At 29.4% G+C, this 23,121-nt stretch overlaps 2 protein-coding genes across 4 annotated transcripts; one reads left to right on the top strand and one right to left on the bottom strand.

The window, feature by feature from the left end:
- The first annotated feature begins 2,351 nt into the window (after positions 1–2,351).
- Positions 2,352–10,687, top strand: LOC143348910 (uncharacterized). Of its 2 annotated transcripts, XR_013080846.1 has the most exons (5): positions 2,359–2,749; positions 2,822–3,102; positions 3,184–3,350; positions 3,417–10,461; positions 10,549–10,687. XR_013080846.1 is itself a non-coding variant. In XM_076779642.1 (4 exons), the coding sequence occupies exons 2-4, from the start codon at positions 2,895–2,897 to the stop codon at positions 3,990–3,992; spliced, it is 951 nt and encodes a 316-aa protein (XP_076635757.1). In that variant the 5' UTR covers positions 2,352–2,453; positions 2,822–2,894; the 3' UTR covers positions 3,993–4,703. The 2 variants fall into 2 exon arrangements, 1 of the variants encoding a protein (XP_076635757.1); XM_076779642.1 differs by lacking the exon at positions 10,549–10,687 and having other exon boundaries at positions 2,352–2,453; positions 3,417–4,703.
- A 513-nt stretch (positions 10,688–11,200) lies between these two features.
- On the bottom strand, positions 11,201–18,595 carry Cglr1 (cGAS-like receptor 1). 2 transcript variants are annotated; one of them, XM_076779640.1, is made up of 11 exons: positions 18,330–18,595; positions 17,937–18,030; positions 17,734–17,853; positions 16,816–16,986; positions 16,636–16,736; positions 15,408–15,708; positions 12,068–12,223; positions 11,874–12,002; positions 11,618–11,804; positions 11,463–11,525; positions 11,201–11,383 (listed from the first exon to the last, which is right to left on the bottom strand). In XM_076779640.1, the coding sequence occupies exons 3-11, from the start codon at positions 17,851–17,853 to the stop codon at positions 11,346–11,348; spliced, it is 1,266 nt and encodes a 421-aa protein (XP_076635755.1). In that variant the 5' UTR covers positions 17,937–18,030; positions 18,330–18,595; the 3' UTR covers positions 11,201–11,345. The 2 variants fall into 2 exon arrangements, with proteins under 2 accessions (XP_076635755.1, XP_076635756.1); XM_076779641.1 differs by lacking the exons at positions 17,937–18,030; positions 18,330–18,595 and having other exon boundaries at positions 16,816–17,000; positions 17,734–17,829.
- Positions 18,596–23,121: the final 4,526 nt, after the last annotated feature.

Raw genomic sequence — 23,121 nt, forward strand, 5'->3', positions numbered from 1 at the left:
CAACATGCCGTATTATCCGTCAACTAATGCTTCAGAGCGTGCATCAATGTTCAAGATTACCATTTTGACCACTTGTATTAGTCGCGTATTACTGTTAGATAAATAAATCAACGGTGCTTGATCATTTCCTCAAAGTAAATTATTTTCCATCACAATTGGCTTAACACAGATCAAGAATGACCTTTCCATAGGTCATTGTATTCTTCTTGAAATACTCCATCAGAATGTAAGTAGAAAACCATACCATCCCATTTAAAAAAACAGAAATGACCTTCATATCTCCTTGATACCTCCATCTATAAAAAAAGTAGTAACATCGGATGATCACCCCCCCCGATACCAAATAATTTTTGCCTGATGCATTTTTTCCTACGACCAATGGCAGATAAGTTATTCAGGTGGCTCGTTAAAAAGTTATTAAAAAAAAAAATTCAAAAATTTCAAATCGTTCTGGAAAAATTATTTTCGGGTGCAGGGATTAATTACAATCATTTTTGGTGAATAGACGTACCCCCAAAATCCTATCCACTTTCGAGAAAAAAAATCGGGTATGTGGTGAAATTTATCTGCGAAAAAAAATTTTCAAATCATTCTAAAAAAATTATTTTCGGTTGCGGGGGCAATTACAATCATTTTTCGTCATTACACATATCCCCGAAATCTTACGCACTTTCAAGAAAAAAATTCCTAACCGAAAATCTAATTAGGTGCCTTTCGCCGAAAAAAAAAATTTCCAAATCGTTCTGGAAAAATTACTTTCGGTTGCGGGGGTCAATTGCAATAATTTTTGGTGAATACACATATCCCTGAAATCCTACCCACTTTCGAGAAAAAAATTCGAGTAGACACTGAAATTTTTAGACGAAATTAAATAATTTCAAATCATACTAAAAAAATTATATTTAGTTACAGGGGGCAATTACAATCGTTTTTGGTCAATAGACATACCCTCGAAATCCTAACCACTTTCGAGAAAAAAATTCCTTACTAAAAATATCAATTATGGCCAGAAATGTAACCCCGAAATTTCGTGCGAATTTTTAAAACGTCATAACTTTTGAACGGCTGCGACGATTTTAATGTTTAAAAGAGCAAACGACGCGTATTTAGATGAAGAATATGTAGAAATTGCAAAAATATTCGAAAAGTTGGTCCTTGACCCCGGAAAATGAGAAAAACAGCATAGAAATGGTCAAAACTTCAATACGACCATAACTCCTACAATAGTGAATATATTTCAATGAAACTTTTTTCCGAAGTACAGCTCATGGGCACCTACAAAAAAGTATTAGGCAAGATTTCCGTACAACGTCAAACAAATTTACTAAAAAACAAAAACGAATTTTTAAGAAAAATCGACAGGGGGTAGGTGCCTAAATTTTCGGCGAAAAAAAAATATTTCAGAACGTTCTGGAAAAATTATTTTCGGTTGCGGGGGTCAATTACAATCATTTTTGGTCATGAGACATACCCTCGAAATCCTATCCACTCACGAGAAAAAAATTCGAGAATATGTAAATTTTTTCGACAAAATTAAAAAATTTCAAATCGTTCTGGAAAAATTATTTTCGGTTGCGGAGGTCAATTGCAATAATTTTTGGTGAATACACATATCCCTGAAATCCTACCCACTTTCGAGAAAAAAATTCGAGTAGACACTGAAATTTTTAGACGAAATTAAATAATTTCAAATCATACTAAAAAAATTATATTTAGTTACAGGGATTAATTACAATCATTTTTGGTCATTAAACATACCCCCGAAATCCTATGCATTTTCGAGAAAAAAATTCATTATTGAAAATCTAATTAGGTGCCTAAATTTTTTGACGAAAAAAAAAATTTCAAGTCGTTCTGGAAAAATTATTGTCGGTTGCGGGGATCAATTACAATCATTTTTTATGAATAGACATACCCTCGAAATCTAAGTTCTATCAATGTTAATAACTTTTTAACAAAGCCTCCATCATCAAATTGGTATTCTTGATTTTCGTCTTATTTTGGCCTCTAGAATCCCATATTATAATTTTTCTCATGGGTGGCCGAACACTGTAATGTGAATAAATCGTTCACTATGGATATACTTTTTAAAAAATGACTTATTACCGCTTTTTCGGGAAAGTAAAAATGCTGGGTCAGTCGAGACTTTGAATCGTATGCCGATTAACACAAGATCGTATTTCAGCTGTTATAAGAGCAAGAAGGAAAGACACACTTGCGTTCTTTATCGTTTTCCCGAACTTGTGCGAAGTGTCGAGCTCACGTACACGTGGCTTGTGCGGTAGTATATGTCTGCTATCCCCACCACTCCTTTAGACGCTAAGGAAGTTCGTCGTGTCTAGTGTCGAAGTCGATGCACTCAATTATGCCAACTCTAGCCACACTCCACTCGCCTTCTTTTTCAATTTTTCAAAGTTGCGCGAGGGATTGAGTCACAATTTGATGACTTAATGGTATATTATTAAATCTTATTAATAATACATAATATGAATATTATCTAGTCGTGGAAAATACAATCTCTTTTAATAGAGGTTAAGACAAACATTTTTAATTTACCTAATGTCAGTGATAATTTTTAACGGTGGGCATTTTACTGGAAGAGCTGATAACAAATGAAATCAAAAGAAAAGAAATTATTATGTAATAAAAATTGTATTTATTTGATACGATTACATCGATCGCAAGAAATATATTAGCTTTTGGAATACAAACACAATCTTTCTTTAACATTTTTGCAACATAGTTGCAGGTATAATCTTTTCTGACGTTTACATAACCAAAAGACTAATAATTTAAGTAATATAAATCCTTTGATTATTAGGTTGAAACATCTTGTATGTTAAATTGTATATGAATACAATTTCGATGTGATCATCGTTAAAGATTTTTTAAAAATGATACGAACATTTATATTTTTTGATCTGGAAACAACTGGACTCATTACGAAAAACTGTATGCCAAAAATCACTGAACTATCATTAATCGCAGTATCGAGAAAAGCTATATGCGATACTACAGATCCTTTACCAAGAGTGTTGCATAAATTGGTTTTACCGATACATCCAAATAAACAAATATCTAAAGAGATTCATACATTAACAGGTAACTTAACGATTTGTTAAAATTTTGTTGCGATTTAATATACTTGTAATTATAATTAATATACTTGTAATGTTATTCTAGGTTTATCTAATGAAACTTTGGAAGAAGTTAGATCTTTTAACTGTGAGACGTACGACACAGTGATAAATTTTATACACCGACTTACAGCGCCGACTTGCTTTGTGGCTTACAATGGGAATAATTTTGATTACCCAATATTTTTATGGGAGCTTAAAAATATTAACAAGGTATGCGTAATTTTACGTCATAATGTTCATTTTTCATAACTTTATAACTGGATCTTTCTATTAAAGGTTCTCGGTGAAGAAATTTTTAGCATCGACATGATTAATTTAACTAAAGATTTCTTTGCGATCAAAAAGGATCCAATAAAGCGAGTAAACAATGCAGAAACTATTACTCCTAATTCTTCTATTACCGATGACACTAGTACCCTGTTAAATGATGGTTACGACCAAATACTATCCGATGCGTTAGATTCCATTATGAGTCGAGATTTTAATAACACTAATAAAAACGAATCTAATAATGTGCTTAACACACCAAAAAGCAGTTGCTACAAAAAGATTAAAGAAATCAATGAAAAAACACCTGAGAGTCAGATTGTGAAGATAAATTATTCTAACAAAATCTCTCAGAATAGAAAAGAAAGTATCACGCGAAGAAAATTAGATTTTACGAACAGTCGACCGTCTAATTTTAAGTTATCTACCGTCTGTAAACACATTCTTGGATCTGCTCCTGAAAATGCACATAGCGCAGAAGCAGATTGTCTCACTATGATACGCTGTGCAATTCAGTTAGGAAACTTTTTTGTCGAATGGGCTGATTGCAATGCAGTACCTATGATTAATTACAGCAAACAATGACAACTTTAATATATATTTTACATATAACTTTTACTAAAATCTACTGCCATATACTTATAGTTTTATTAAGTATTCTATTATTATTAGTAAAAGTATGTGAAAAAATATATTAAAACTATACATTTGAAAAATGTCGAATATGTGTGATAAAAATAAAAGTTTCTCGCAATGTTAGCTGTACTTACAATTAGTAGTGTGATACTATCTACATATATTTTGAAGTCAAATGAACAGTGAAATTTAAAGAAAAATTGTTATTAAATAGATATATAAATAAAAAATATATATGTAGAATCTGAAATGCGCAAGTGAAGAATAAGAGCGCATAAAACAAGGATACTGAAACGAGAGTTCGACATGAACGGATGTGACAGATCTAATTTTATTGATTAATAAATCATTGTTCTCTTTTGTTTGTTGAACAGTGACATTTAAAGAAAAATAGTTATTAAGGGGATATATAAATCAAAAATATATGTGTAGGATCTGAAATGGTTATGAACGATCTAATTGTATTGATTAATAAATCATTGTTCTCTTTTGTTTTTACATATATATACATCGAAAGATAGCGAATGAAAATAGATTCTTATATACAGTTGTCCACAAAAGTGTTCGTATACGAAACTGAAATGGGTTCGATTCAATTTTACTACTATTTAAATAACGTTTGTTCATAATATGTTTATACATAATTAAAGTACATTTTTTAATCTTCATAACTGCGTAGGAGTAATTAAAAACAAATTTTTTTTCTTTAAGTAAATAGAATATATTTATTAAAAGATGAAACATCTGAATATTAAATATTATCAACCGTGTAATGTCTTAGTCGTCTGTTAGTAAAGTCTGTTATAAAATTAGCTTAAAACTATGAGTCGTAATCAGAAACGAAGGAAAGCAACTGTCGAAAAACGAGAAACTATCACTAATTTATTTAAAAAAGAAAAATCATTAAGGACAGTGCATGGAAGTGTAACGGAGTTGCATGAGTGTAAAGGGGATGGACAATTTGTACATAATCGATGAAATTATGGATAAATATTTGTTTATCTAAATATACTTAACTCTTTGCGGCACAGGATTTCAGATAATAAAAAAGATCCATGTTGCATAGAAATTTTATTGCGTCTTAAATTAAACAAAATTGGTATATTTTTCTTAAGGAAGGTATCACATAATGTAAAAACATAAAAAAAAAAAATAGTAATAGTTGTCACAATAAACCTTCTACTTGTAACAACTGATGAACCTGTATTGGCATGTTGAATGTTGCCAACACAAGTGAATACATTTGTAACATTTGTTGAAGATATTGTGAGGTGAGGATGTGAGTGCGTGTTTTGTAAATGCGTGAGGTGAGTGACTGGAGTCAGCTGTTCGAACCGGGAAAACAAAATTAATCGATTGCTAGGTTGCGTAGGCGAATGCAGAATGCGTGCAGGTTTTATCTTAAGGCGTGTGTGTGTGTATGAGAAATTAGGAGAGAGCGACCGGGGAAAGGAGAGCATTGAAAGCGATTGGGGAATGCAGAGCAAGTTTGTGCGCTGGTTTTATCCTGCAATATTACCAACTGCTTTACGTAAATACGACGAAATATAAACCTACTATTTAGAGATGACTTGTTGGCTAGGCACCCACAAACTAAACGGGGCAAGGGCAAGGAGAGAAGGTCTACGCGCCGCCTTATTCCCACCATAGAGGCCCGCTCTGGCGTCATGCTACATAATAGTAGAGTCTCCATCACAGCGAGAGATACATTTTTGTTCTATTCATGGCTAGTATTTTGAGCGTACGGTTACGCCAATGCCTTTCAGTCTTGTCCCTATTCTACTCTGCCCCTATACGTTTCATTCGCGTCCTTTGTCACGCGATGGAATTGTAGTTGTGAGCAGTCCAGCCAATAACGATAATGCGTGTGAGAACGGGCGTCGCACAGTGGGCTGGATCGAAGATTTTAGTGACGTTTTACCAAAAAATGAACTTTAACATATCGATTTTTAATCAATTGGTATTGCCTTTCAAATATCTACCGACCTTAAAAATTAAAGAATTGCTGAAATTAACTATAAATTATAGCTGTATCAAACTGTTAAAGTTTAACGTTTTCAAATGTACGTTCGACGCTCGAAAAATGTACTTTCTTTTCCACGGTATTTTGACGATCTCGTTTAATGTTTTTTCTTCGTTTCTTTTCTACGATAAACAGCATTATTGTCTATTAAAAAATATTAATTACGACTCAAGTTATTTGATTTATTGTACTAGGAATGTAACGTTGAATGTACTACAGAAAATTGTCAATATTTTTACAATTGGCAAGGAATATCTTTTGAGTCCCAAATTGTCCCACATTCGAACATATCTCTATGTTTTCAGGATACTTTCTTTTAGATAATATATAAAAATCGTAACCACCTTCGTTCATCTTTCTGAATTATTAATGTTCAAAGTTGTTGGTGTCATGTAATTTTACGCGCGTTCGATATTCATCATCGGTACTCTACGGGATAATGATAAATTCTTCAAAAGAACTGTTCAGATTATAGAAACATGTATAGGAATAGTTTAGGTTAAGTATTAAAGTAGGGTTAATTTAAAAAATTTTGCATTTATAAAAATATGTATGGAAATGGTACGTCTATGAGAATGATAGTATAAGCCTCTACTATACACGGTGTTCGGCCACTCCTGGGAAAAATTTTAATGGGGGATTCTAGAGGGCAAAATAAGACGAAAATCAAGAATACCAATATGTTGATGGAGCCATCGTTAAAACGTTATTAACGTTCAAAGTTGCGGCTGTAGAACGGCAATTTGTCCATCTATTTGAATTTTTTCCTCGAAAATGGGTAGGATTTTGGGTGTATGTCTATTCACCAAAAATTATTGTAATTGATCCCTGCAACTGAAAATAATTTTTCCAGAACGATTTGAAATTTTTTAATTTTGTCGAAAAATTTCACACCTTCTCGAATTTTTTTCCCGAAACTGAGTAGGATTTCGGGGATATATCTATTAATCAAAAATGATTATAATTGATCTCCGCAACCGGAAATAATTTTTACAGAACGATTTGAAACTTTTCAATTTCGTCGAAAAATTTAGGCACCTACCCCCCCTGTCAATTTTTCTTAAAAATTCCTTTTTCATTTTTAGTAATTTTGTTTGACGCCTTACAGAAAAGTTGTCTAATACTTTTTTGTAGGTACCTATGGGCTCTACTTCAGAAAAAGGTTTCATTGAAATATATTCGCTATTATAGGAGTTATGGGTGTTTGAAAATTGGACCATTTTTATGGGGGTTTTCTAACACTACGGGGCCAAGGAACAACCTTTCCAATATTTTTATAATTGTTACATATTCTACACTAAAATACGCGGCGTTTGGCTATTCGAACATTAAAATCGTCCAATCCGTTCAGAAGTTATGGTGTTTTAAAGATTCGCATGAAATTTACGGGAAGCATTTTTGGCCTGAAATGTAATTTTTCGGTAAGGAATTTTTTTCTCGAAAATGGTTACGATTTCGAGGGTATGTCTATTGACAAAAAATTATTATAATTGGTCCCTGCAATCAAAAATAATTTTTTTAAAACGATTTAAAATTTTTTAATTTTATTGAAAAATTTCACACCTCGAATTTTTTTCTTCAAACTGGGTAGGATTTCCGGGGTATATTTATTCATAAAAAATAATTATAATCGATCCTTGCAATCGGAAATAATTTTTTTAGAACGATTTGAAAAATTTTTTTTTCGCCGAGAAATTTCACCAGCTACCCGAATTTTTTTCTCGAAGGAGGGTAGGTTTTCGGGGATATGTGTATTCATAAAAAATGATTGTAATTAACCCCCGCAACCGAAAATAATTTTTCCAAAACGATTTGAAATTTTTTAATTTAATTGTTAATAACTCTTTAACGAAGCCTCCATCAACAAATTGGTATTCTTGATTTTCGTCTTATTTTGGCCTCTAGAATCTCCCATTAAAATTCTTCCCAGGGTTGGCGGAACACCCTGTATAACTATTTATTTACTGTAACATTTTGTTACAGTGTTTAATAATATTATCTGGAATAATATTGGATTATATATTTCTATATAATCCAAAAATTAAATGTTTTTCAATTTAAATTGTCAAAGGAAATAATATATCTAAAATAAGGAATACACTTCTTATTTTTCAATACAAATTGTCTAAGAAAATAATATATATAAAATAAGGAATACACTGCTGGTTCATTTCGCTACATTTGTTGGAAACAATTACATTTAAAACATTGCAGAGACCAATTAAATAAACATAAATATAAAATTAATTAGACATAGTAGAAGTAATTACAAAACTTTCTGTACATTATTAAAACGTGAGAATTTTGTAATATTTTTCTGTGGAAACCATACTTTGATATCTTTAATGGTTCAAAAGTTATACTAAAATGTCACTAAAATTTTTGATCTGGCCCACTGTGCGTCGCCACTACGCTACGACCAATCGGCGTGCCTAGCCAACAAGTCATCACTGGACAGTATGCGCATGCGACCATTGCAATATTTCGAGGTGGCACTAAAAATGTCCCACCATGCATTACGGTGCATCAAAAAGGTGGGACACTTTAATCCCAGCATGCCCCAAAGAGTTAAATACCTCTCTAGTCCCCATATCTCGATTCAATTGAGCGTCTTTGGGAAGAATTGAACCAAAAACTTAGAAATAAACTGATTTCGAACCAAGAAGAGTTAGAAAACATTTTTAAATCTGTATGGGAGGACATAAATGATGAAATAACTTCAAACATGGTACAATCAATACAACAATGATTGCAAATTATAATTCTAGCGAAAGTTAATCCTACAAAATATCAGAACCCTTTAAACTCATATTATTATTAAGCGAACGAAAATTGTTGTGGCCTGATATTTGTACCATATAATAAATATGCTTTATTTATTTAAAGAAAAAAGATTTTTCTACCGATTTTGAAAATTATGAAATGTACTAGAATTATATTGTAAATACTGATGAAACCGAATTGAATTTCATTCTCGTGTACGAACACTTTTATAGGCAACTGTATATACACGGTGTTCAGTCACTTCTGGTAAAAATTTTAGTGGGAGATTCTAGAGACTAAAATAAGACGAAAATCAAGAATACCAATTTGTTGATTGAGGCTTCGTTAAAAAGTTATTAACAGTTGCGTTTGTAGATAGGCACAATTGCGTGCAAGCGATAGTACTTACATCCAATGTAATTTTTCGGCCCATTTTTATGGGGCTCTAGAACTCTTCATCATTAGAATCATTCAAATCCTTCAATCCTTTCAGAAGTTATGATTTTTTAACATTTAACATTCTAACATTCCTAACCTCACATTATATTTTCGGAAAAGAATATTTTTCTCGAAAGTACGTAGGATTTTGGGGGTACATGTATTCACCAAAAATGATTCTAATTGCCCCCAGCAACCAAAAATAATTTTTTCAGAATGTTTTGAAATTTTGTAATTTAATTTTTTAATAACTTTTTAACACCTGAATCAAGAAATTGATATTTTTAAGTATCGTCTTATTTTGGCCCCTAGAATCTCCCATTCAAATTTTTCCCAGGGATGGCTGAACACCCTGTATACATACAGTGAGTAACGAAAGTATTCGAACGACAAGATAGACAATAATTGATTCTACAAATAAGTACATTTAACACGTAACGAAAGTATTTGAACGCTAAATTATAAGCACTGTAATTTGTAAACATGAGACTGCTGCGAGATCTGAATGTAAACAAATGTTCTTCAGAGGGCTCCGAACAGTATTTGAGAGCAAATAGAACCGAAAGTTAACCGTTGATCTGTAATTCTGAATAATGACTGGTAAAACATCAGAGACAAGTAAACAAGTAAAAAGAAGATAAATCTTATAAAGAAATTGCATCTCTTGTAAGCAGGAGCAAATCGACAATTCATTATATAATAAAAAAGTATAATACGAAGGGAAATATAGCAAACGAACAGAGATCAGGGCGTCCAAAGAAATTAACACCACTGGAAGAAATACTGCTTCTGATTCGTTTACATTTGCTCCAAAATTAGCAACAATGGTTGCTACAAACTTTAATAAAGAAGTACACGCCCAATTATATCGAGGAATGCTATGAAAAAATAATTTCCATGGTAGAGTCACACGAGAGAGACCGTACATTAACAAGAAGAATAAATTACTTCGATTAAAATTTGCCAAAGAGTATATAAATAAGGACATACATTTTTGAAACACTGTCAGTTTTTCCAATGAGAGTAAATTTAATTTATTTGTGTTCGATGGTAGGAGAATTGTGCGAAGAAAGCCAAATAAGGCGTTGGATTCAAAAAATTTGAGATATACAGTGAAACATGGTGGAGGCTCCGTAATGGTATGGCATGTCTGCTAACGGACCTGACAATCTTGTATTCATCGATGCAATCATGGTCAGAATTAAATATTTAAATATTTTAAAAGAAAATTTAATTGATAGTGCCGAAAAGTTAAACGTATTAAGAAACTTTTGCTTCCAGCAAGACCAAGACGAGCTCGATAGGAGACTTAAAAGAACTAATTTAACACGTAAAAATTCTTTAAAACAAAATATCTTGGCAACCTGGCACTCTATAAATTCCAGTGTTACCAAAAAGTTAGTTAATAGTATGGAAAATAGTCTTCGAGAGGTTATTAAAGCCAAGGGTGGCCCAACTAGATATTAAACCGCAATATAATCATATCTATTGCATTCTATCCTGACTATTAAAACTGTTCGAATACTTTTGTTATGTCTTATATGTACTTATCTGTTATAAATGCTATGTAATCAGTTTACTTATTGTTTAATTTTTCTCTAAGTTCGCATATTTTTAGGAAATGTATGTACAATAGTATAAAAACAATTTGTTTGAATAAATTGCAATTTATTATACAACTTTTGTAGAATCAATTATTGTCTATCATGTCGTTCGAATACTTTCGTTGCTCACTGTATAATATTTTGGCATATATGCTAGAAAAATTGCACGATAGGGCAGCTAATGTAGGAACATTGTTATAAGAAAACACGAATGTATAAATATATGGCAGTTTGTATAAAATTATTGCTAATGCTTCATAACAACTATATTACGAAGTAACATTAAAAATTTCCATGATATTGTATTATATAATTTGTATATTAACATTAAAATTATCGACAATTATGGTGTGTTTATTTGTACCAAAGGAATTCAAACGATAGATACTCGCAGAAATGTATAACGTAATGGAAATACATGATTATTTATTCTTTTATAAAAGACTATATTTTAGATTTAAAAATCAGCACAGATTATGATATAATGCACTTTGATGCTCCCTGTTCTATTTCTAGACAATTATAATAATATTAATATAGTACTGTTTTAACTATTATATAATTATAACATTGATTTATGATAGTACTTACTACTTGTTTCATTTTGTATTTTATTGTATTCTTCTTTTAACATCTGTAATTCATTTTCAGTCACTGAAATTTGAAAAAAAAACTAGCATTAAAAGTAGTTTCATTATAAATATGTACAATTTATTTTAATACAATTTTACGAAATATAAACTTACAAACATATGATGCTATTATAAACGGGTCTGATGTTATACGCCTTTCTATGTTCTTTATGACATTATTTAAACGATGCGCCATATTATCCATTTCCAGTTTTCCAATTTTTTGCAATAAATTATACTTTGCATCCCAAAAATACTCAATTCTATGTTCCGTGAAAGCATAATATAATTCTTGTAACATCTGAAAATATAATTCGTTTTTAATATAACATTTTGTAAAAATGTGCATGTGTTGTTTGCAATGACGTACAGTAAAAAAGAATAACGTTGAAGATATTTTATTAACATCCTCTTCTGACATCTGGTCGGATATATGTAAAAATAATGTTTCTATAAAGTAACTTGCCACATTCTTCCATTTTTGGGCATCTCTCAATTTCTACAAGTTTAATAGTAAGAGCCACATAATATTAAGGTGTAAAATATTTGATTTAATAAAAAAACCTTTATCTGACGTATAACTGGCTTTACATTGCCATATTTAGCGAGAATTTCTTTTTCTTGGTAGTAAAAAGATGTTCTCCATTGAAGATTCTGGTTTGTGTCGAAATGATTCTTGGTCATAGGTAATGGAATTGCAAACCATTCTTTGTGATGATACTGAAAGCAAGAATCGTTTGGTTCGACATCAGAAAATACAGGGTGTCTGGCCAACCCTGGGAAAAATTTTAATGGGGGGTTCTAGAGGCCAAAATAAGACGAAAATCAAGAATAGCAATTTGTTGATGGAGGCTCCGTTAAAAAGTTATTAACAGTTGCGCCTGTAGATAGCCAACATGCGTACAGCTGCGTGCAAGCGATAGTGGTTTTCACTCAGCAGAGAAACTCTACATACAAGGCGCCATCCCGAGGTGTAAATCTCCAATTTTGATGAAACTTCGCAATTATGTACTTCTCATAAATCTATTAGACACGTATTTTTTTGTAGCTGCTAATATTCACTTTAAGGGGTTGGAATCAGCCCTCAAAGTTGAGGGGTTCAAAACATACTTTGTTGAATATCACGGAAACTATTAGAGATAGGGGTGTGCTTCAAATGGATGAAATTTATGTTTTTAAACGGCGAATTTGATGGTGTAAAGAGATTTGCAAAACTTTTATTTGTTTAAACAATATGTTAAAAAATAGCACATTTTTTTATTTTTCTCGTTGGATATTAATGATTTTCTTTTCTCCATTTGTACAGAGAAACTACACATCCATGTACGAAATACGGATAAATTGAAATTTTGATTTTTTCACAATAAAGAAAGATTTTATATTTGTAATTTTTTTCGTATTTCGTGTTGTACGAAGTACCAGATCGCATACAGGGTGTTTGACCACTTCTGGGAAAAATTTTAATGGAAGATTCTAGAGGCCAAAATAAGACGAAAATCAAGAATACCAATTTGTTGATGGAGGCTTCGTTAAAAAGTTATTAACAATTAAATTAAAAAATTTCAAATCGTTTTGGAAAAATTATTTTCAATTGCGGGGGTCAATTACAATCATTTTTGATGAATAGATATACCCCGGAAATCCTATCCAGTTTGAAGAAAAAAATTTGAGAAGGTGAGAAATTATTCAACAAAATTAAAAAATTTTAAATCGTTCTAAAAAAATTATTTTTGATTGCAGGGGCCAATTATAATAATTTTTGGTCAATAGACATACCCTCGAAATCGTAACCATTTTCGAGAAAAAAATTCCTTACCGAAAATATAATTTCAGGTCAAAAATGCTTCCCGTAAATTTCATGCGAATCTTTAAAACACCATAACTTCTGAACGGATTGGACGATTTTAATGTTCAAACAGCCAAACGCCGCGTATTTTAGTGTAGAATATGTAACAATTATAAAAATATTGGAAAGGTTGTTCCTTGGCCCCGTAATGTTAGAAAAACCCCCTAAAAATGGTCCAATTTTCAAACAGCCATAATTCCTCTAATAGTGAATATATTTCAATGAAACTTTTTTCTGAAGTAGAGCCCATAGGTACCTACAAAAAAGTATTAAACAACTTTTCTGTAGGACGTCAAGCGAAATTATTAAAAATCAAAAACGAATTTTTAAGGAAAATTCGTAGGTGCCTAAATTTTTCGGCGAAATTGAAAAGTTTCAAATCGTTCTAGAAAAATTATTTCCGGTTGCGGGGGTTAATTATAATCATTTTTGATTAATAGATATATCCCCGAAATCCTACTCAGTTTCGAGAAAAAAATTCGAGAAGGTGTGAAATTTTTCGACAAAATTAAAATATTTTAAATCGTTCTGGAAAAATTATTTGCGGTTGCAGGGATTAATTGCAATAATTTTTGGTGAATAGATATACACCCAAAATCCAACCCATTTTCGAGAAAAAAATTCAAATAGATGGACAAATTGCCGTTCTACAGCCGCAATTTTGAACGTTAATAACTTTTTAACGAAGGCTCCATCAATAAATTGGTATTCTTGATTTTCGTCTTATTTTGGCCTCTAGAGTCTTCCATTAAAATTTTTCCCAGGGGTGGCCGAACACCCTGTATGCGATCTGGTACTTCGTACAACACGAAATACGAAAAAAATTACAAATATAAAATCTTTCTTTATTGTGAAAAAATCAAAATTCCAATTTATCCGTATTTCATACATGGATGTGTAGTTTCTCTGTACAAATGGAGAAAAAAAAAAAAATCATTAATATCCAACGTGAAAAATAAAAATATGTGGTATTTTTTTAACATATTGTTTAAACAAATAAAAGTTTTGCAAATCTCTTTACACCATCAAATTCGCCGTTTAAAAACATAAATTTCATCCATTTGAAGCACACCCCTATCTCTAATAGTTTCCGAGATATTCAACAAAGTATGTTTTGAACCCCCAACTTTGAGGGCTGATTTGAACCCCTTAAAGTGAATATTAGCAGCTACAAAAAATACGTGTCTAATAGATTTATGAGAACTACATAATTGCGAAGTTTCATCAAAATTGGAGATTTACTCCTCGGGATGGTCCCTTGTTAGTGACGTATCGACAGCCTTACAGTTTTCTGACTGAGAACCATTATCGCGCGTGCGCAGCTGTTCGCAGATTTGGGAGGGGGGTCCTGAGGGGACCCTCCTCCCGCCAGGCGGCGCCGGGTCGGACCGGTTGGGGGTAGGAGTGCCTCCCCCTACCGGTCCGACGCAAGGGGAGGCATCCTCGGCGGTCTGGTGCGGCCATGAACGCCCGGCCGCCGAGGGGTGGAAATGGGGTCGCGGGCGGTTGCGAGTTGGGGCTCGCAGCCGCCACTAAACGCGGCCCCGGGACGGATAGCGGCGGGATGGAGTGGCCCCGTCCCGCCGCTATGAGGCAGTGTGTCTACTGGGGGGACCGATTGTCCCCCCGGGGGATGGGCGCGAAAGCGCGGGCACGGGGAGGATACCGGAAGAATGCTTCGAGCGATTCCCGGTATCCTCCCAAAGCGTGCCGAAGGGTCACCGTGGGGTTTTTAGTGGGTAGGTCCCGCGCCTGTCGTTGTACGGGCGCGGGGAATCCCACACACCCCTCCCACCTCTCCCCAAGGAGGTGGGAGGGAGTCTTTCGAAGATTTTCCCCACGACAAAAAAAAAAAAAAAAAAAAAAAAAGCTGTTCGCAGATTGCCGTTCTACAAGCGGAACTTTAAACGTTAATAACTTTTTAACGAAGGCTCAATCAACAAATTGGCATTATTGATTTTCGTCTTATTTTGGTCTCTAGAATCTACCATTAAAATTTTTTCCAGAGGTGGCCGAACACCCTGTGTATCTGGGAACATAATGACAAAATATACTAACTTTTCCAATTTCATTGACTTTTATATTAGAACCATTAATTTTACAGTTCTGGAAACACAATGCAGGAGCTAAATCAATACTTATGTCTTCGTTTGTTTCTGGCACACGCAATATTAATGTAAATGCTGGACCACTCTTTTTTATTTTAATTAAGACGTTGGTACAATTTGTTGACAAATATAATAAATATTTATCTCCGTACTTTTGTAATTTATTGATAACTTTACTTAAAATTCCCTCGATCCATTGACGAAATTTATGTGGGTTTACATAGCCGCTATCGATAAATGTATATAAGGATCTGAAAGAAGTATCAACATTAAAGTTAATATGATGTATAACTGTAAAAAAAAAATATACATGTATACAGGGTGTTCGGCCATCCCTGAGAAAAATTTTAATGGAGGATTCTAGAGGCCAAAATAAGACAAAAATCAAGAATACCAATTTGTTGATGGAGGCTTCCTTAAAAAGTTATTAATAATTAAATTCAAAAATTTCAAATCGTTCTGGAAAAATTATTTTCAGTTGCAGGGATCAATTACAATAATTTTTGGTGAATACACATACCAACGAAATCCTACCCACTTTCGAGAAAAAAATTCGAGTAGATACTGAAATTTTTAGACGAAATTAAAAAATGTTAAATCATACTAAAAAAATTATATTTAATTACAGGGGTTAATTACAATCATTATTGGTCATTACACATACCCCCGAAATCTTACGCATTTTCGAGAAAAAAATTCCTTACCGAAAATCTAATTTGGTGCCTGAATTTTTCGACGAAAAAAAAAAATTTCAAATCGTTTTGGAAAAATTATTTTCAGTTGTGGGGGCTAATTACAATCATTTTTGGTGAATAGACACACTCCCGAAATCCTACTCACTTTCTAGAAAAAAATTCAAGAAGGTGTGAAATTTTTCGACGAAAAAAAAAAAATTTCAAATCGTTCTGGAAAAATTATTTTCAGTTGCAGGGATCAATTACAATAATTTTTGGTGAATAGACATACATCCAAAATCTTACTGATTTTCGAGAAAAAAATTCAAATAAATGGACAAATTGCTGTTCTACAGCCGCAACTTTGAACGTTGATAACTTTTTAACAGAGCCTCCATCAACAAATGAGTATTCTTGATTTTCGTCTTATTTTGGCCTCTAGAATCCCCCATTAAAATTTTTCCCAGGGTTGGCCGAAACCCTGTATATTTTACTTCTTCATACTTTTTTTCTGTGGGTGTAAGATTACATTTTGGAAAAACTGTGTCTGAAGGCGAATAATTTATTATGTATATTGTAATAAATGCTGGATGATTCGAGTGAAGCTGAAATTAAATAAATATGATTTTTATAAATTCATTAACATTTATACTGTGTAATAAATCGTGTTACTAATATTCTTACGCTTATGTTCTTGTAATCAATAGGAAGTTTTAAATTAATATTTAAGTCAAATTCATCCAGCTTGCTAACTTTCGTACGTTTAGAAACACTTCCGCAAGAAATAATATTTGTATACATTTTCTTGAACAATGTATCCTCGTCTTTCATTTTTTGTATCAGAGCTTCGACTACCTGTTACGTTAAATCTTATAAAAAATAAATAAATAATTTCTTATACAATAAATAAAAATAAATAAATAATTTTGTTATAAAATAAATAAAAATAAAAAATAATAATTTTGTATAAAATAAATAGAAATATATAAATAATTTTTTTATAAAATAAGTGAAAATAAATAAATGAATAATTTTGTATGAAATAAATAAAAATATATAAATAAATAATTTTGTATAAAATGAATAAAAATAAAAAATAATAATTTTGTATAAAATAAACAAAAATAAAAAATAATAATTTTGTATAAAATAAATAGAAATATATAAATAAATAATTTTTTTATAAAATAAGTGAAAGTAAATAATTGAATAATTTTATATAAAATAAATAAAAATATATAAATAAATAATTTTGTATAAAATGAATAAAAATAAAAAATAATAATTTTGTATAAAATGAATAAAAATAAAAAATAATAATTTTGTACAAAATAAGTAAAAAGAAATATTTTTTTTATAAAATAGATACAAATAAAGAAATAAATTATTTTTTATAAAATAAATGAAAACAATTTTTTTATAAAATAAATACAAACAAATAAATAAATAATTTCTTTATAAAATAAATACAAATAGAAAAATAAATAATTTTTCATAGAATAAATAAAAATAAAAAAAAAAATAATTTTTTATAAAATGAAATACATCGTCATATTCTGAAAAATTTTTAAGAAATGCATTCATAGAATTCCGTAAACATACCATTAACATACAGGCTTTGTTTCTTTTGACATCACCAGATTCTAATGATATAAACATTTTATTTGTTAAATTAAAGACAGTATCGTCGGAAAGATATTTCTTTAACTGTGTCTCGTTCATCTGTACGCCCATGAAACAATATTTAAAATCAGAAAAATCATATCGTAAAATAGCAACCAATATGCTTCTCGTATAATACAAACCTTAGATATAATAATTATAATAGGTTCCTTTCAGTAAAATTAGTATTAAAATCAAGTTTCGTATCCGTCGTTTAATTCGATTTTATAAACATAACTGTGAATATAAATTCAAAAATTATTATACGGATACTATTCGTTCTAATACAAGGATATCAGAAAAATTACCAATTATTTTTCGTTTGTTATTACAAAATTAATTAGTTGTAAAAGAAAAATTGCAGATTAAAAAAATTTGAATTTTTCGTTAACTACCAATAAGTTGCAATACTTTTTTATTCTATTTTGTGAAAACGATATATAATTTTAATATAAAGCCTTTGGTTCTCGTACAAGAGTGTTATATGTAAAGAAATAAAAAGAAAAAATAGTACAGAATGTGTTAAAAATACTTACATGCATACTACGTAAACGAATCTATTTGTCTACGTATTCGAGTCGACGCTGAAAACTGATGGAGAAAATACGACGTAAGCGAACTTATATACGTACTGCTTTCCACAATCTGTTTATCACTGATAATGTCATTACGTTAAGTTTTCATACGCGTACATATTTTTATTTAATATAAATAACTTGATGATACGATTAAAGGAAATATCCAGTAATGTAAGAATAAAATTCGTTGAATGTTTCACTCAGAGGAATGTTAAAACGTGCGATACAGCGAATGCATTAAACTCAACTGAATCGTATTATCGCGGTCGGTATCGCAGTCGATACAACGGTTATACGTATATTGATCTGCAATAGAGATCTAAACTGTTGTACGTGTCGGAATTCTAAACACATTCCCATTTCAAACGGAAGGCGAGAGTTAATCTTATCGAACTCTCTCGTCGATTTTTCTAAGCTTGATGTATTATAAAAGATGTTGTTTCTTAATAATTTACAACATTTTCCTTTGAAAAAGTTGATAGTCGACTTTTAATTATCTATTCTACTATATCTACTATAGATACTAGTAAAAAAAAAGGTGAATAATTATAATTATATAAAATTAAATTAAATTTTGTCGTCGATTTTTCTAAGCTTGAAGTATTATAAAAGGCGATACTTTTTTATAATTTACAACCTTTTTCTTTGAAAATATTGATAGTCGACTTTAAATTATCTATTCTACTATATCTACTACAAATATTAACAAAAAAACCTGCATAATTATAAATAAAATGTATATGTATAATTATATAAAATTAAATTAAATTCCATAAATAAAATTTCGTCGTCGATTTTTCTAAGCTTGAAGTATTATAAAAGGCGATACTTTTTTATAATTTACAACCTTTTTCTTTGAAAAAATTAATAATCGAAATTAAATTATCTATTCTACTATATCTACAATAGAAATTTTCAAAAAAAAGTAACTAATTATAAATAAAATGTATGTGTATAATTACAATTATATAAAATTAAATTGTATAAATAAAAATAAAAATTATATAAATACAATTTCGTCGTTGATTTTTCTAAGCTTGAAGTATTATAAAAGGTGTTATTTCTTTATAATTAACAACTTTTTCCTTTAAAATATTGATAGTCGACTTTCAATTATCTATTCTACTATATCTACTATAAATATTAACAAAAAAACTTAATAAAATTAAATTAAATTGCATAAATAAAAAAAAAATTATCTATTCTACTATATCGACTATAAATATTAGTAAAAAAAGTAAATAATTATAAATAAAATGTATGTGTATAATTACAATTATATAAAATTAAATTGCATAAATAAAAATAAAAATTATATAAATAAAATTTCGTCGTCGATTTTTCTAAGCTTGAAGTATTATAAAAGACGTTATTTTTTAATAATTTACAATCATTTCCTTTGAAAAAATTGAAAGTCGACTTTAAATTGTCTATTCTACTATATCTACTATAAATATTAACAGAAAAATTTACTAAAATTAAATGAAATTCCATAAATAAAAATAAAAATTATATAAATAAAATTTCGACGTCAATTTTTCTAAGCTTGAAGTATTATAACAATTGTTATTTCTTTATAATTAACAACTTTTTCCTTTAAAATATTGATAGTCGACTTTAAATTATCTATTCTACTATATCTACTACAAATATTAACAAAAAAACGTGCATAATTATAAATAAAATGTATAATTACAATTATATAAAATTAAATTGCATAAATAGAAATAAAAATTATATAAATGAAATTTCGACGTCGATTTTTCTAAGCTTGAAGTATTATAAAAGACGTTATTTCTTTATAATTTAGAACCTTTTCCTTTGAAAATATTGATAGTGGACTATAAATTATCTATTCTACTATATCTACTATAAATATTAACAAAAAAACTTAATAAAATTAAATTAAATTGCATAAATAAAAGTAAAAATTATATAAATAAATTTTCGACGTCAATTTTTCTAAGCTTGAAGTATTATAAAAGGTGTTATTTCTTTATAATTTACAACTTTTTTCTTTGAAAAAATTGAGGGTCGACTTTTAATTATCTATTCTACTATAACTACTATAGATATTAGCAAAAAAAAGGTGCATAATTATAAATAAAAATTATATAAATAAAGTTTCGTCGTCGATTTTTCTAAGCTTGCAATATTATAAAGGACGTTATTTCTTTATAATTTATAATCTTTTCCTTTGCAAAAATTGATAGTCGACTATAAATTATCTATTCTACTATATCTACTATAAATATTAACAAAAAAACTTAATAAAATTAAATTAAATTGCATAAATAAAAGTAAAAATTATATAAATAAATTTTCGACGTCAATTTTTCTAAGCTTGAAGTATTATAAAAGGTGTTATTTCTTTATAATTTACAACTTTTTTCTTTGAAAAAATTGATAGTCGTCTTTAAATTATGTATTCTACTATATCTACTATAGATATTAGCAAAAAAAAGGTGCATAATTATAAATAAAATGTATGTGTATAATTACAATTATATAAAATTAAATTGCATAAATAGAAATAAAAATTATATAAATGAAATTTCGACGTCGATTTTTCTAAGCTTGAAGTATTATAAAAGACGTTATTTCTTTATAATTTAGAACCTTTTCCTTTGAAAATATTGATAGTGGACTATAAATTATCTATTCTACTATATCTACTATAAATATTAACAAAAAAACTTAATAAAATTAAATTAAATTGCATAAATAAAAATAAAAATTATATAAATAAAATTTCGTTGTCGATTTTTCTAAGCTTGAAGTATTATAAAAGGTGTTATTTCTTTATAATTTACAACTTTTTTCTTTGAAAAAATTGATAGTCCACTTTAAATTATCTATTCTACTATATCTACTATAGATATTAGCAAAAAAAAGGTGCAAAATTATAAATAAAATGTATGTGTATAATTACACTTATATAAAATTAAATTGCATAAATAGAAATAAAAATTATATAAATGAAATTTCGACGTCGATTTTTCTAAGCTTGAAGTATTATAAAAGACGTTATTTCTTTATAATTTAGAACCTTTTCCTTTGAAAATATTGATAGTGGACTATAAATTATCTATTCTACTATATCTACTATAAATATTAACAAAAAAACTTAATAAAATTAAATTAAATTGCATAAATAAAAATAAAAATTATATAAATAAAATTTCGTTGTCGATTTTTCTAAGCTTGAAGTATTATGACAAGCGTTATTTTTTAATAATTTACAATCATTTCCTTTGAAAAAATTGAAAGTCGACTTTAAATTATCTATTCTACTATATCTACTACAAATATTAACAAAAAACTTAATAAAATTAAATTAAATTGCATAAATAAAAGTAAAAATTATATAAATAAAATTTCAACGTCAATTTTTCTAAGCTTGAAGTATTATAAAAGGTGTTATTTCTTTATAATTTACAACTTTTTTCTTTGAAAATATTGATAGTCGACTTTAAATTATCTATTCTACTATATCTACTACAAATATTAACAAAAAAACGTGCATAATTATAAATAAAATGTATATGTATAATTATATAAAATTAAATTAAATTCCATAAATAAAATTTCGTCGTCGATTTTTCTAAGCTTGAAGTATTATAAAAGACGTTATTTCTTAATAATTTACAACTTTTTCCTTTGAAAAAATTGAGTCGACTTTAAATTATCTATTCTACTATATCTACTATAGAAATTAGCAAAACAAAGTAACTAATTATAAATAAAATGTATGTGTATAATTATAATTATATAAAATAAAATTAAATTCTATAAATTAAAGTTTCGTCGTCGATTTTTCTAAGCTTGAACTATTATAAAAGGTGTTATTCATTAATAATTTACAACTTTTTCCTTTGAAAATATTGATAGTCGACTATAAATTATCTATTCTACTACATCTACTATAAATATTAACAAAAAAACTTAATAAAATTAAATTAAATTGCATAAATATAAATAAAACTTCGTCGTCGATTTTTCTAAGCTTGAAGTATTATAAAAGACGTTATTTCTTTATAATGTAGAACCTTTTCTTTTGAAAATATTGATAGTGGACTATAAATTATCTATTCTACTATATCTACTATAAATATTAACAAAAAAACTTAATAAAATTAAATTAAATTGCATAAATAAAAATAAAAATTATATAAATAAAATGTACAATTCTGTAATTTTGTATTATTAATTCCGTAATTATTTAAAATAGTCACCTCACGGATTTCGATGATTCTCAAATATATGTTATGGGACCTCAAGACTCTGAACAAGTTTTTTTCAATGGATATAACACCAGCTCTAATTTTAAAAATATTTGCAAAATACTAGTTTACACTGAATTTGGTTTATACGTACGCAGTAGCCACACTGTGTGTGAGAGTGTCTGTTCGTCGCTTATCTATCATTTCTATTACATAAACTCGTTGCAACGGTTAGTCACAGCAATCAACCTTATGTAACGTGTAGATCGAAGAAAAAGAGATGTTCCGCACGTGTTATGGATTCTAAAAGAATCTTAACATCGCGGAGTTCATAATATGGACGTGACTGCTCCGTTATTCTCGGGGATGAGGGGGCTAGGGGGTAAAATGACCATCCACACCAGGCTACCCCACAATTATTAACTGTTTATTATTTACGTGAATGATGTGGGGCACATGCAGCCACACGTAGGTTGAGCTATAATGTCTCTGAACCATGAACCGCGATTACGCGTCTTCGCCATACT

This window comes from Colletes latitarsis, chromosome 12 (assembly GCF_051014445.1).
Source record: "Colletes latitarsis isolate SP2378_abdomen chromosome 12, iyColLati1, whole genome shotgun sequence".
Taxonomy (NCBI): domain Eukaryota; kingdom Metazoa; phylum Arthropoda; class Insecta; order Hymenoptera; family Colletidae; genus Colletes; species Colletes latitarsis.

Coding starts and splice junctions, on each gene's coding strand:
- LOC143348910 (XM_076779642.1), top strand. CDS start 2,895: ATGATACGAACATTTATATTTTTTGATCTGGAAACAACTGGACTCATT. Junction 3,103..3,183: donor AGAGATTCATACATTAACAG/GTAACTTAACGA, acceptor ATGTTATTCTAG/GTTTATCTAATGAAACTTTG. Junction 3,351..3,416: donor AGCTTAAAAATATTAACAAG/GTATGCGTAATT, acceptor TTTCTATTAAAG/GTTCTCGGTGAAGAAATTTT.
- Cglr1 (XM_076779640.1), bottom strand. CDS start 17,853: ATGAACGAGACACAGTTAAAGAAATATCTTTCCGACGATACTGTCTTT. Junction 11,805..11,873: donor CAACGTTATTCTTTTTTACT/GTACGTCATTGC, acceptor TTATATTTTCAG/ATGTTACAAGAATTATATTA. Junction 11,526..11,617: donor TATAATAGCATCATATGTTT/GTAAGTTTATAT, acceptor TTCAAATTTCAG/TGACTGAAAATGAATTACAG.